Source organism: Ambystoma mexicanum, chromosome 14 (genome assembly GCF_040938575.1).
Source record: "Ambystoma mexicanum isolate Mex_15411 chromosome 14, UKY_AmexF1_1, whole genome shotgun sequence".
Taxonomy (NCBI): Eukaryota; Metazoa; Chordata; class Amphibia; order Caudata; family Ambystomatidae; genus Ambystoma; species Ambystoma mexicanum.
This window is the reverse complement of record NC_090940.1, coordinates 154,968,924-154,984,045: the sequence shown is the minus strand read 5'-3', so window position 1 is coordinate 154,984,045 and position 15,122 is coordinate 154,968,924. Positions and strand designations below refer to the sequence as shown.

Below are 15,122 nucleotides of genomic sequence, written 5' to 3'. Positions count from 1 at the left end.
TATATGTAAGAGTAATGGTTGTGTGATGTTTGAGTGTTAGTTCTGAATTTCACATCTTATTATTTACCTAAAATTCCTTAATGTTAAACTATGCAGGACGTGCCTAATTTCCCAAGCCAAAATGGTGGCTCTGTTCCATAACTGTGATTGGAGGAATAGTGCTGTGAGGTAGCTTGGAACTTTCATCAAGATTCTAAACTGCCTTTCATTCCAGTTCCCATAGAGAAAGGTTGCAGATTTTATAGCTCCATAGATATTTAGTTTTAAGAAATTATAGAAATCCTTTTTAAGAAGATCTAAAGTGAAATACTACAGAAAGAAGTAGCCATCATTTAAATACAAGAATATTTACAGATGAAGCAAGCTAAGTTTTCAAAGTGAAAAGTTCATCTTTCTGACTGTACTCATTTAAGAGTTTTATAACAAAGAAACTGTTACTATCTGCATTTTGGTTTTTTAAAAGAACTATTAATTGCACTGTGCAAGTATTTGTGAAAGAATTATTTTGTGTTTTATTTTTTCTCGTGACTTTGTGTTCGTATATTATAGTATTGTGTAGTTTTAATTTTTGATTAGAGTTCGATATTTAGTGTTGTTTAGATCGATTTTGTTTTCGTTTGAGTCGCGCGTGGTATACTACATCTTTTGTAGTATTTTTCTCGTTACACGCGCGTCTCGTTCTTATTAGTGTAACGGTAAATTTTGTAGTTAGAGTAAAGGACCCGCTTGCGTCTGTTGCGTGCGTCCCGATAGTATTGTATTTCTTCCTGGTTTGGCTTATTAGTGTTTACTAGTGACGTAGTTTTGGATTTCCGGTGTTTTCGTTTTCTTAATGCTGATTTATTACGGCGGAGTGCATTAACTTGTAGTCAGTTATTTCTTCGAGCGTGGTTCTATTTTTTTTTGCTTCGCGCATCCAATTTTTCAACCCCGTTCTGTTTGCGCGTTACATCGTGATCTTCAGACAAGTGTATTTTTGTTCACAGTGAGTATAGTCATCTTTTCTACAACAGAACTTGAGAAGTCTACAGAATTGAACCAAAATACACACAGGTACATTTATTCCTCAAGGAGTACAAATAAATAAGAATGCCGGAAATTACTCTATAGAAGAACTTTAATTATTTCATGAACTTTATGAACTTTAATTGAGCTAATTCGTCAAAGCAAATTCAACTCAGATTTTCAACATTTAAGTCAAGAAACTACCAAAAGATTTATGAACTTTGCAGTATTATAATAACATTTGAAGACTTTAAGTAAAGTATATTACTATAATTAATGCCCATCAGCCATCAAGCATAGGCAGCAGGTAAAAGAGAAAATAGTTTAAAATCTTATCAATAGAAGTAGACAATATTCAGTATAGAGTAAAATTAACCCATATATCCTTGTGTTTAGATTTTCACAGACACAGCATACTGATGAAAATAAATCTATCCAGTCCCAGAGAATAACCATCTACTGAGTCTGAATATCTGGGAACCAGTGTGCCAGGAACCAGTGAGCCAGTGTCTTGAGAGCCAGTGAAGATCTGCATTTGTTATTTTATCCTCTATTCCCCTTTCCCCTTGGGTTTGCCGGTTTGGTAATTTTATTTATTAAGGATTGTTGAGCTGGCATACCAAGGGGGTCTGGTGGGCCAGCATCACTCCTGCAAGAAGATTCAAGACAGAGTCTGACAGCCGCATAAGCACTCCCCCGAGCCGGGAGACACGACGTGAGCAAAGCGGATATATTAACAACAATGGGTGGCAGGGGGGACACCCCCCTCAGACTTTAAGTTCATACCACTGGGGTGAAACGCGCGGGCACCTGGGAGAGCCCCAAAGAAATGGACATAACCCACAACAGGGGCAGTAAACACCAGTAAATAGTCCACGCTGCAGGCTGAAGAAGAATATACTGAGAAACAAGAGGGATAAGACAGCGGAAACACACGTCAGCATCACAACAATAAATACGGCTGAATATCGGTGAACTACAATTATGCCTGCCTAAAGTGGTAACTCATGACATATATCCAGCGAGCACCCAAGGCATGAGGTAACAGGAAACTCCGGAGCACCCAAGCTCCTCCACGGGCTGCACCCTCACACGCGCGGGTGGAGCGCTGCACCCCTGATTACGGATCAAGCCATACGAAACTCTGAGTTACTTTTCTGGTGTGTCGGTGACGCAGATGTATTGTGGAAGCTAATCTCACACGCATAGAACTCATATTCGATTGTGATCCGGCGGAACTCAGAGCAATCCCAGCAATTGAAGCCCGCAAAAGCGCATGGACAACGTAATCGCCCTCAGGAGTCCCTAGGCCCTGATGATCATCGACACACACGCTACAACGCTGAGCACAACTGGCAAGGCCCGTGGTACGGGCGCAGGCGTTCTGTTCTGCATAGAGTGCCTGCTAATTCTCCTTCATAGCAATAAAGGCGGCTCTGAGGACCCAGATATGGGGGCAAAGGTAAGGAGTGGGGGAAGAGAGTAACAAAGGCAATTGACCAGCGCAGTCCCCTCTTGGGCTTCAAGAGCCAGCGATCTCGCAACAAACTATCACTACGGGACCCCCCGCCCCCACGAACCGAAAGAGCACAGTAACACAACAACGCCAAGGCAATATGGGGAAAGATAAACCCAGGAGAACCACCACACAGAGCAGGATAGACCAATACGCCACCACACCATCCTCTCGCTCACCGGAACAGCCGGCATCAATTCACCCTGACAACATGGAAGACGACATCTCCCTCAGAGATGTCATGAGTGCCATCGCTAGCTCTAGAACATCCATGGAGAAGAAGATGGACAGCATTGGTGCGGACGTATCCCTACTGAGACACGACCTCCAAAAACTAACCTCACGCACTGGTGAGGCCAAAGCACGTATCTCTCAAACAGAGGATGGCCTCCGTGGAGTCAATCGAGGCATGTCTGGCATGCTAGACCGTATTAAAATCCTGGAAGCAAGAGTGGACGAGAGTGAAGGAAGATCCAGGCATAATAACATCCGTATACTCGGCCTTCCTGAGAAGGGAGCAAGTATGGAACTTTTTCTTGAAGAGTGGCTCATGGACATATATGACACAAAATCCTTCTCCAAATTATTTTCCATAGAGCGGGCGCACCGCATTCCAACGGGTAAGATTATACCAGGAGCACCACTACACACGGTCATCGTGAGATTTCTAAATTATGGAGACAGAGATGCTGTGCTACAGATGGCAAGGGCGAGAGGGACTGTCACTTATAATGGATCTAGAATAGCTTTCTTCCCTGACTTCACTAAAGAAGTGCAAAAAGCGCGCCAGTCCTTCGATCCACTCAAAAAACGACTGCAGGCTATGGGTACGAAATATGGCCTAATCTTCCCTGCCCAGCTAAAGATCTATCACAATGGTACAACAGTTTATTTTACGGACCCAAAAGAAGCGTGGAACTGGGCGGAAAACCACATAGAAAGCGACTAGACCGCCGGAAAGAAAGCAAGGGGCGAACGCAACAGACCACATCCTGAGAGGCCATCAGATATCAGACCCCAACAACAACAGGATGCAATCCCGCCGCAAGGAAACTAATAACAATGTACGGCAACACTTGAAAATAGCACAACCACTGTAACCGGAACATAACGGACCCTCTGCTTCAAATGGAAGCAAGTATCAAAGAACGCAAAATGGCTGGCGGCCAAAGAAGAGCTGCCCCCCCCAACGAGGAAGCGACTACACATCAGCGAGCAAGAGTACTAGGTTCCCAAGCTTCAGTGTATACACAAAAACTGAGGCTCAAACGGTACGGAGCTGATCTACGATAGAAAGTTTATGCTTTAGTTTAAGCGCAAGTTAGTCAGTTTAGTTGCGACTAAGTTACTAAGTTATGAAAGGGCGACAGATACTTCAGTTGGGGACGAAGTGTGGGGTGGGGGGCGTTGGATATAAAGATGGGAAAGCTCAACGGAATACCACAGCATACAGATATTAAAAAATGACCAAATACCAGCTGATGATTCTCCGCCACAAGATGAATATAGGCGATACCATTTTCCCTAGGAAGACGTGATGGCACCCAGGACCACGACCAGTGAAATACCGCTGCAGGCCGACAAAATGTGTACTCTAAAACTTCTTACCTGGAATGTGAAACGCCTAGGTAACAGCCTGAAAAGGCGACTGGTGCGACAACTGTTGAACAGGCATGGCCCAGACATAGCCTTCCTGACGGAAACTCACTTGGCGGGCACTTCCAACGCACTGTTCCACCGCTCAAGCTACCGCACAGCAGCACAGGCAGGCTTCACGATGGGAGCCAGAGGAGTACTGATACTTGTGCATAAAAGACTGCCACTCACCCTCACAAAAATAACGCAGGATACCGGAGGCAGATTTGCATATGCCACAGGGACACTATGGAACAAATCGCTATCCCTACTGGCGATCTACGCCCCGCCTGCACTGCAGGCAACCCTGCTTGAGGACATAACACCTCTGATGTCCGACGACGCCTCCGATGTCCTAATCCTTGGGGGTGACTTTAACGATGTCATGAGTAACACAGAGGATCGCACACATCTACGTAGCAGAGACCCCACCCGCCAAACCAACTTAGCCTCATTTGTGGAGGCACTCAGCGTCAGGGATGTGTGGCGCGACCTGCATCCCGGAGAGAGACAATACTCCTATCATTCCAGGGTACATGCATCGTTATCACGGCTAGACTACTTCTTTGTACCCGCAGCCATAATACACACAGCAACACAAGCGGAATACCTCCCAAGAGGAATCTCGGACCACTCCCCTCTACTCATATCAATAACAACATGTAAACCGAAACCCCCGCCTGCGTGGAGACTGAACAGTTACCATCTGGGCTCCCCTGAATTGGTGGAACGTCTACAAGAAGCTAGCACGGCATATTTTGAGCTGAATGAGGGTTTCGGTGGACTGCCCTATCACACTATGGGAAGCCTATAATCCTGTGTTACGAGGAGAAATCATCTCCTGGACTACAGCACAAAGGAAATAACATCTAGAAGCAATAAAGGAGGCGGAAACAAATGTTGAGCTAGCAGAGGCAGAGCATCTACGCCAAGACTGCGCTGACACGAACAGGGCGTTAACCCTGGCACAGAAAAAAACTCCAAAACATTGCACTGGACAATGCAAAACAAGCACATAATGCAATGAAAGCCAGAATTTACGAAACAGGTGACAAGGCAGGGAAGATGCTTGCCTGGCTCGAAAGGAGAGATGAAGGACACAGCCAAGTGAGAATGATCACGACCCAACGGGCGGAACCATGTCTCGCAGATGCGGAGATAGCCGAAGAGTTTGCAGGGTACTACGAGGACTTATATAAAAGCACCAGCGCCTACCCCCAAGACCTATGTTGGAACGGATCTCTCTCGCCTCCTTGAATGCTGAACAAATTGCCACCTTAGAGAAAGAAATTACTGAAGATGAAATCATAACAGCCATGATGCAACTCCAATGCGGGAAAACACCCGGGCCGAATGGCTTTCCCATTGAGACATGGAAGTAGATAAGGGGTAATGAACTGGCTCCTCATCTACTCAAAATGTACCAGCAAGCTCGAACCACAGGCAGACTACCGGCGGACCTCAGAAAGGCCAACATAATTGTAATAGCCAAAGCAAATAAGCCCCCAGATAGGTGCAGCTCATATAGACCAATCTTCCTTATAAATACCGAGGCGAAGATACTGGCCAAACTGTTAGCTACACGCCTGCAACGGGTCATAACATCTGATTCACCCAGACCAGTGTGGCTTTATGCCTGGCAGATCTACGAGAATGAATATCCGAAGACTACACTTAGCCATTGAACGCGCCCAGACCCTGAATATTCCCCTAGGAGTCCTTGCAATTGACTTTGAAAAAGCATTTGACTCTGTCCGCTGGGGGGCACTCTGGGAGATAATGCGAAAAATGGGGTTCGGGGAACAATTCTTATCCTGGGTTCAATTACTATACAACGAACCGATGGCTGAGGTCAGAGTAAATGGTTGGACATCTCGCTCCTTCTCCTTGGGAACAGGGACACGACAAGGCTGCTCCCCGTCGGCCCTACTCTTTGTACTGGCCATGGAACCACTTGCCCAGCTCCTCAGCGACGCACCCACATGGAAAGGGATCCCGGGCGGTCTAGACTGGGAGGATGGGGTGTCATTATATGCATTAAACCAGCTAGGCATGGAACCCCCAGAGCCCTGCCCATATAGAATGCCCCGGGACCACTTTCAGTACCTGGGTATCAAGATCACAAGGAATCTTAAGGAATACACGTCCAATAATTTACATCCCATTACAGACCGGTTTGAGGGGGATGTGCAACATTGGAAGTCCCTACCATTGACCCCGTTAGGTCGCGCAGCACTATTCAAAATGCTAACACTCCCTCGATACCTATACATCCTCCAAAACGCCCCACTCTACATACCGGGGAAAACGTTCCAGAAAATCGATTGCATACTTAGAACACTTCTAAGGGGAGGTGGACAACCGAGAATAGCTCTCCAGACACTGCAAAGATCGATATGGGAGGGTGGCGTTGGCCTACCAAGGCTGCAATCCTACTACTGGGCTGGCCAAATGTCTGTGATAAACGACGCACTGCATGCGGAACCCACGCTACCACATGTGAGGGCATCACCCCCCCCTGAGGTTATATGTTGCAACACCCAGAGTAGGCCCCGGAGATATGGCTACGCAGGCACCTCGCATCTGGAGAGAATCACACACTTTTATGGGATGGGACAACAAGGTCACACCACTACAGCCCCTATGGCACAATAGGGACCTCCCCAAGATAACCAAACTGCCAGAATGGCCCACATGGATCAGGTGTGATATAAGAAAAGTGGGAGACATCGTTGAAAATGACAACATTAGATCCTATGAAGATCTGGCTTTGTCCTTTAGCCTCCCGGAGTCAGAACGATATCACTATACACAGTTGCGACATGAACTACAACAACATCTTCCTGCCCTTTCCAACATGCCGGATAGTACTCCACTGGAACGTAACATAATTGAAGACCGAATCCAAGCAAAGGTCACCACAGTAATGTACAATGTTATAACCTCCTATGCCACACCAGAATTGACACGGCTGAAAATAAAGTGGGAGGAGGATGTTGGGAGATCATGCCAGAAGACTGGGTATAAATTCTTATGCACCCCTGTGAAACCGCCATCTCAACTAGGCTAAGACTGGTACAGCTTAAAATACTCCACAGAGTCTATTACCCGAGAGTAGCCCTGTATAGTTGGGGCAAAATAACGGAACCTAATTGTTTGCGCTGTCGTGAAGAAGCAGGAACTTTCTTCCATATACTGTGGGAATGCCCGCATATCAGACACTACTGGCAACAGTGCTGCAATATCCTCACGAAGGTCCTGCGGCAAACAATCCCCAGAGATCCTAAACTGATGCTACTAGGGGCAGACAGTGAAATAGATTTGCCCAGATATGTGAAACTATGTTTTATGACCACGACTGCGATAATCAAAAGAAACATAGCCCAGCTCTGGGGTGCGGCACAAACGCCACTGGTAAACCAGTGGATCACAGACGTACAAATCTGCATAGCCATTGAAAAAAAAGAGTATATAGAGCCAGGGGATGTCCTGAAAAAGCAGAAAAGATCTGGCAACGCTGGGAAGATAATGTATGAACCCTTGAACCACATGGCCTTGTTAGCGGGAGTCACGAAGAAATGCGGCGGAGATCTCAACATGTGAAGCATTATGCATTGTATGCAATCTGTATGAGCACATATACCATCAAATGTTAATGTTGTTGTATTGTTATGTGCTGGCCCGACTAGGACCAGTGGTTTTTGTGTTGTAAAACCAATAAAATATGTTAAATAAAAAATAAAAAAAAATAAACAATGGTAGCATAATCAAAGCACTTTACGTAAGACCAGGCATTGCAGAAGATGTTTGTTGGATGCATGTGTGATCAACCAGATCCATTCAAGATGCATACGTGTTGACTGAAACTGGCCTCCCTAGCTCCTGGTTTTATTCTTTGCCAAATAAATGCCGGGCACAGGGGAACATGATGACATGTGTCTTGTGATGAAGTTCCATGTCTTAGACTGAGTTATTGGGCTGATGTGACCATGGTGGGGAGAGTGCCACCACCCGCTACGTTAAGTTGGACTAAAAGGAGATAAACTGAGGATCTCCCTGGTTCACAAGCCTTAAAGGAAACACCCTCTCACCAAAATCTAACACCAAGACGGGAGAAGACCGAACCATCTGTTAACCATTACTTTTTTTTTTAATTGTGTATAGTTTATACAAACTTTTAAAATTCTGAAGATCCAAAACAACATCTACCCTGTTTCAATTTAAAACAAAACTCTCATAACAATTCCTATAGAAATAATCAGAAACGCATACTTTAAAGAAAAAAGATTTTTTTTCAATCCACAATCCGCTTGCGGGTTAATGTCTTTACTTCCGTTTTCTTAAATGTCTACCATTTGTTCCAGATTTTGAAACAATGCTTTTAGAAAATTGGTGGTGCCATAGTTCACTTTTTGGTCAGTCATATTATTTATCAAATCCCACCAGGATTCTGCATCTAGCCCAACTTTCTTGCATATCTCGTTTAACAGATGGAGTGATCTCAAGTCCTTCAAACGTGGGCAAAACAGACAGAGCTGCTTTAAAGTTTCTCTCTCATTGCCACAGAACCTGCATTCGTCAGTTTCTTCTTTTTTATATTGTTTTAAAGTTGTTCTGTTATACATATAAGTTTCGATCACTATCATTAGGGAATTTTTGCAGGTATATTTTCGTTTGGTTTAAAGTGTTATTAGTAATCTTGTGTAGACAATGGGTTTTTGATGAGTCTTTTTGTCGTTTGAACATCTCAGTCGAGTGCCAGTAAGTTCTTTTTTTATTAACATGGGATTGTTGCAGAGAATTTCTCTCGACAAGCCCATGTCAGTTAGAATACGATCACATTCAATCTTCCAAGATCTGGTGCATTCATCCTCTTCGCCATTTTCTCTACTATGTAGAAATTTAAATTGCAAAGGATTAGGGTTTAATATGACTTTCTTGTATAATGCGAGCTTATTCCATTGAGCTTATTCCATTGAATTACAGTAGATGCAGAATTAAGACCCAATTCATGGAGTATGATATCTATGGGGATCGCTTGAGGCAGCTGTAGCATTTTCTTCCAAAAGTGCCCTTCCAAGCGATCCCATATCATTCTTTGTATGCCCGAGCAGGCTTCCGCTCCATAAATCAAAACAGGTCTCACTTTTTGTTTATAGAAATTTAAGGTTGGTGTCTATGAAAATTTGCCAATTCTTTATTCATCGCTCTCCCTTGTGCAGTTATAGCTGGCGAATATTTTGCCAAAGTTTTTGTACCCATGGATTATCACTTTTGTATGTACTTATTTGCACTCCAAGATATGTCATCTCTTTAACTGCATGAAGTTTTATATTGTCCAGCCACCAGATGTTTCATTTGTGGTTATATCTACCCATCTCTCCAAACACCGTGAGCTCTACATTTATCTTTAGTAGGACTGAAATAGTAGGGGTTTTCTCTGCAGGCCAATTTTGGTCATCTCTAAGAGTATTATATCATCAGCATAGAGAAGATGTCCTATTTCTCTACCATTTATTTTTGGTGGGAACATTGCTTTGCTGCTTAGAGCCTCCTTTACATCGTGAATGAAGAAGTTGAACAGCGTAGCTGCCAACGGGCAGCACTGCTTTAACCCCTTTGTTGTTATGATATTTTTTTAGAGGTTTCCACAACCATCCAATCTTACTAGTAGAGTTGTGTTTGAATACAGTTCTTGGATGGGTTCCAATAAATCAGCTGGACATCCTTTATCTTTGAATTTTTTCCATAGCAGGGGAAGATCTATGCTATCAAAAGCCTGTCTTAAATTGACGCTAGCGAGGTAGATTTTTTCTTTTTTTTTTGATAGCACGTTGCTTCAGCAGATCCAAAAGCAATAGATTTAAGTTGCAACCAACCTCGCTCACAAAACCAGTTTGATGAGTGTCGATAAGCGATGATTCTTTGATCCAAGCCTTCAACCTTTTTAGAATAACCATGGAAAAAATGTTCCCTACCAGGTTTAACAGCGCGATTGGCCTATAGTTTGTAGCCTCTGATCTATCCCCTTGCTTAAAGACAGGGATTATTATTGCAGTCTTCCAAGACTGTGGAATTATTTTTCTGCCATATATTCTTGCAAAGAGGATTTCACAAAAAGAGGCCCTGTTTTCTGGTGCTTCTTTCAGGAGTGCATTTGAAAGCCTGTCGGGCCCGGCGCCCTCAAAGAACTGAATCTCTTGATTAGGCTTAAGATTTCCTCTCTATCAGGTGGAAGGGACCATTAACAGGTATTGGGCAGTTAAACTTCATTTGCTGATGTTAGTAATTTCTCCCCCAAGTTTCCAAATAGGGCCTCAAAACGGGACGTCCATTTCTCCTCTGATATTGGCTTTTCTAAATACGAGTTCATTGATTCACCTTTCAACTTCCATAGTTGCCAAAAATATCTACTGTTTGTATAAGAGATAGCTGGGATAGATGCCTTTTCGCTCTTTAACCAATTTCTGTATTTCTGTCGTCTATTCATTAATTGTTTTTTGCTATTCACTGGATGAGTCTTTTCCAACATCCTTGTCTTTTCTCATCAATTTTTGCTTGATTATCTTTTTGTTACAGACATGAGTGTGAATAAATGTTGTTTTAAGAGAGCCTTTATTGATTTCTCTATAAGCAGTTAAGGTATGTTCAAATTCTACTTCTTTTGTGTTTCTTATGAAGAAATCTTCAAGTTTATTAACTATGGCGGCTATGTCTTCCGGGCGGATACGTAAATCGGTTTCCTCCTCTTTCTACTGTTATTTTATGATACCATCTTGATCTTTGATCTGTCCCAGTATCTTTTAATGTTACAATGAGCGGATTGTGGTCACTATATATCGACTTCTCCACCTTCATACTTATCACAGTCGGCAAAATGTTGCCTGATATGAAACCGTAATCCAGGGTTGCATACAAGTTACCATTTGACCAAGTAGGAGCTGCCGGGATTAACCATTACAGAGATGTACCATTTTTCAAGGGAAGGGAGTAAGAAAAGTACTTTGGTAACCTTCTCACCATAAGCGAAAACCCCAACCCAGAATTTCCTAGTGCAAAGGATGGATCCCTTTTCTTCAAGACGTCTACCTGGCCGTTTTTCATACTGTCACCCTAAACCTCCCCTGCTGTCCCATCTCATACAGTCCCTATATCTGTAAACCTTGTGTCCCACAAGTAACTACCCGCACCAGATTCAGGTTGGATTGTGACAGTCAAAAATGGAAAATGTGCTAGTTAAAACAATCAGTAAGACCCTGGGGGTTTGCTCCCAGACCCTCTTGACCAAGAGCGTCATATCAACAATACCAAAGAAAGGGAGCAGGACCCCCCCAGGGAACAGTAGAATGCAGAATCCCTCAGCCCTGAACCAGCAAAGAAAAGAGTCCTTCAAGTCACTGTGAGAGTTTGGAGGGGCTGTAGCAGTGAGCCGACAACTCCTGGGAGGTATGGGATGTCAATCAGGTGAGGATATGAAAACCAAAACGGCAGAAAATCCTTATGAGGGTTTTGTCAGTGCGTTTTATGCAGGGATGTGCAAACCAAGCAGAAACTGCTGCAGAAGATCATTCAAATTTAGGGAACCAATCCCAGCACTAGCCGATGGACCTATATAGTTAAACTCAGCCTGGCATTCTTGGTTCCCCCTGGGCAGGAACACACCGGTATAAAAGCAGTCAACATTCAGCGTTAAGTGTTGGTATTTCTAGAAGGAAGGCAGTGGTGTTACGAGTGGCAGAGAGAAAAGTAAAGCGAGCGGGAGGGAATGAGCAGCCGAGGTGCAGAAGCGGAGTGAGGAGGAGGAAAGTGAAAGGAGGGATGAATAAGTGTAAAGAACTAGAGGGGAAGTAGGCAAGCTGAAGAGGTGGTACCAAATGGAAAGTTCTGAAGAGAGGGGAGGAAGAAATGGAGAGTGAAAGCTAGATTGGAGAAAAGAAGCAAATGAACGGATGGAGGAAAGAACAACAGTAACGGCGGAAGAGGAAAGAAACAGAAGGTGCAAGTGTGGGAGGGCAGAAAAATAGGAACTGCTACAAAAGGGGAGATTGGAAAGGAAACCATCAAACAAAAGGAGGAGCGAAGAGAAAAGGAAAGAGCCTGGGAGTTCAGGTATAGATTAAGAAATCCGTTTGAACTCTCGTTATGTTACTCCATCGCTGACAGTTTCATTTGTTAAAATCCTTATTAATTATGGAGTATTCCCTAGTACTCCTGCCTTAATAAGATACTGAATAAAACCATTTGTTTTGAAGCACACTGCACTGTTGTCATTTGCGACAATGCTCAACTTAACCATGCAGTCCATACTGAGCCCTCGGCATATTTGTATTATGTTATTTATCTTTTTGACACAAGGCTTTCGATAAAATCGGAAATACATTCTTTTATTTTTAAAACAAACGTTTGTTCAGAACTTTAAGAGTATCGAGTTGCCTGTGGATCTTTCAGCCGTGGCAGACTGTGCATAGGTAGCCACCAGTAAAGATCCATCTTCAAACTGTTTAAGCAGAATCATTTTCCTTGCAGGAATAAATGATGGCGAGTAATTAAAAGAACATTTGGGGCCAAACCACAACATGGGAAAGTCATACTGCTAGATTACATGCTATTAATGTACCTCTATGAGAAGAACACAATGGGCTGAGCATCACTGTAAATTTAAGAGCTAGAAACAAAATAAAAGTGGCATGTTTTTTGTCAACAACAAAAGAAATATACAGAGGATGTATTTATTTTAGGAAGTTCCAATCTGGACTGTGCTCACACTAGTATGAGAAGTCTAGTTCAGTTTAAGAAAATTGACAAAGGCAACCTTGTTCAAATTAGGGAAATTTGCTGCCATGCGATCTGTGAATTCTGTAGAAGATTTCACCCCGAAACGGTGTGGTCTGAAAGCAACTCTCTAGCCCATGAAGCAAAAGGAAGCCCATCTCATCGAAGTGCAGTGTTTGTGGGCCACTGAAAAGCACCCACTTGTTTTCACATTATGCCAACGTGAGTTCCTTTATTCAGCATAGCCCACCATAATACTTTTGTGAGGTTTATGGGAGACAGTGATTGCGGCGGCCGGTGCAGGACTAACACATCCTCTTGGACGAGTTACAAATGGTGGAAACAGGACACAGCATGATCAGAACTTACCTAATTTGTTGTGGTTTAGAGTCAGACTCTTCAGGACGGAAAATGCTCCCATCACTTGTGGCAGGGTCTCAATCTTGTTTCCCGACAGATCAATAGTCCTCAAGTTACTCGCCAGCCTCTGTAGGTCTTCAGGAAACTTGGAAAATCACACATTAAACAGGATGAAAGAAAACATGTTTATTTGCAATGTCTCAGTCATACACTTTAAAAGCATCAGAGCCAGTGCAACAACCCTCAAGGGGCAACAAGAATGGAGGGATGAGCAATATGAATAATGGTGAGGTAAGGCGCATTTCAACTCACCATCACCGCACAGCAAACTTAAGAGGATCTCTACAGAAAACTTTACCACTACAATATTACCAACATATGGGATTTTATATTATGTACAATCGCTGAGGGACAGGCTATCAAAAACATTTCCATGCCACTTGTGATTAAATGGGTTCTGCCAGAGCTACAGCAGAATTCCCCCTGGCAATCCCAATTCTTATAAATTCTTCAGTTTCTATAGCTCCCGATTAAACCGTTCCAAAAGAGAAGTCCGGCAGTCTAGCACTTTTTGAAGACACATCATCCATGGCATGTGGCATTGCTTGCTAAAAAAAAGAGAAGGGAAAAAAACAGGCATTCGCAAACTTCAAAGATCAATGCTATGATCAAATCGTGCAAGAAACTAGAGAAAACAATAGTGCTAGGGAGATCCAGTGACTTGTTAACTGCCCCACCAGTCTCGGAGTTATAGCACCCAGCCGTCTTCTTGTGGTGCTCCTAGTCCCAGGGTAAAAACAGAGTATACTTCTTGCTTTACTTCCTAGGGTATAGCATCCAGTGTGGGCTGTATTCAGGGATGTCGAAGCCTATTCGCTATGACCCCACGGGCACTGGACCCAGTACGTTCTGCAGCTCTGGCATTCACAAAATGACTTCAAGTAGATAAACTCAGCATGCCCTACAGCTTCATATGCACCTTCAGGCATATAGAGCCCAGTACGTAATGCAGCTTGCACTGTGCCTTCATGAACATAATCACCCAGCCCACTCCACCTCGAGGGATAGAGGATTCAGCTTGCACTGTGCCTCTAGGGATATAGCACCCAGCCCGCTCTACCTCCAGGGATAGAGGATTCAGCTTGCACTGTGTCTCTAGGGACATAGCACTCAGCCCGCTCTACCTCCAGGGATAGAGCATTCAGCTTGCACTGTGCATCTAGGGATATAGCACTCAGCCCGCTCTACCTCCAGGGATAGAGCATTCAGCTTGCACTGTGCCTCTAGGGATATAGCACCCAGCCCGCTTTACCTCCAGGGATATAGCATTCAGCTTACACTGTGCCTCCAGGGATATAGCACCCAGCCCGCTCAACATCCAGGGATAGAGCATTCAGCTCTCACTGTGCCTCTATGGATATAGCACCCAGCCAGCTCTACCTCCAGGGATAGAGGATTCAGCTTGCACTGTGCATCTAGGGATATAGCACTCAGCCCGCTCTAGCTCCAGGGATAGAACATTCAGCTTGCACTGTGCCTCTAGGGATATAGCACCCAGCCTGCTCTACCTCCAGGGATAGAGGATTCAGCTTGCACTGTGCATCTAGGGATATAGCACTCAGCCCGCTCTACCTCCAGGGATAGAGCATTCAGCTTACACTGTGCCTCTAGGGATATAGTACCCAGCCCGCTCAACATCCAGGGATAGAGCATTCAGCTTGCACTGTGCCTCTAGGGATATAGCACCCAGCCCGCTCTACCTCCAGGGATAGAGGATTCAGCTTGCACTGTGTATCTAGGGATATAGCACTCAGCCCGCTCTACCTCCAGGGAT

General features: G+C 44.1%; 2 protein-coding genes across 2 annotated transcripts in view; one reads left to right on the top strand and one right to left on the bottom strand.

Annotated features, from left to right (window-relative positions):
* The window catches only part of HAUS2 (HAUS augmin like complex subunit 2), a 483,701-nt gene that overhangs the window by 85,699 nt on the left and 382,880 nt on the right, over positions 1-15,122 (top strand). The window lies entirely within an intron of this gene.
* LRRC57 (leucine rich repeat containing 57) overlaps positions 1-15,122 on the bottom strand; it is a 213,809-nt gene that overhangs the window by 81,002 nt on the left and 117,685 nt on the right. The window contains exon 3 of the mRNA XM_069638776.1: positions 13,298-13,433. Coding sequence (XP_069494877.1) covers positions 13,298-13,433 — 136 coding nt within the window. The remainder of the gene's footprint in view (positions 1-13,297; positions 13,434-15,122) is intronic.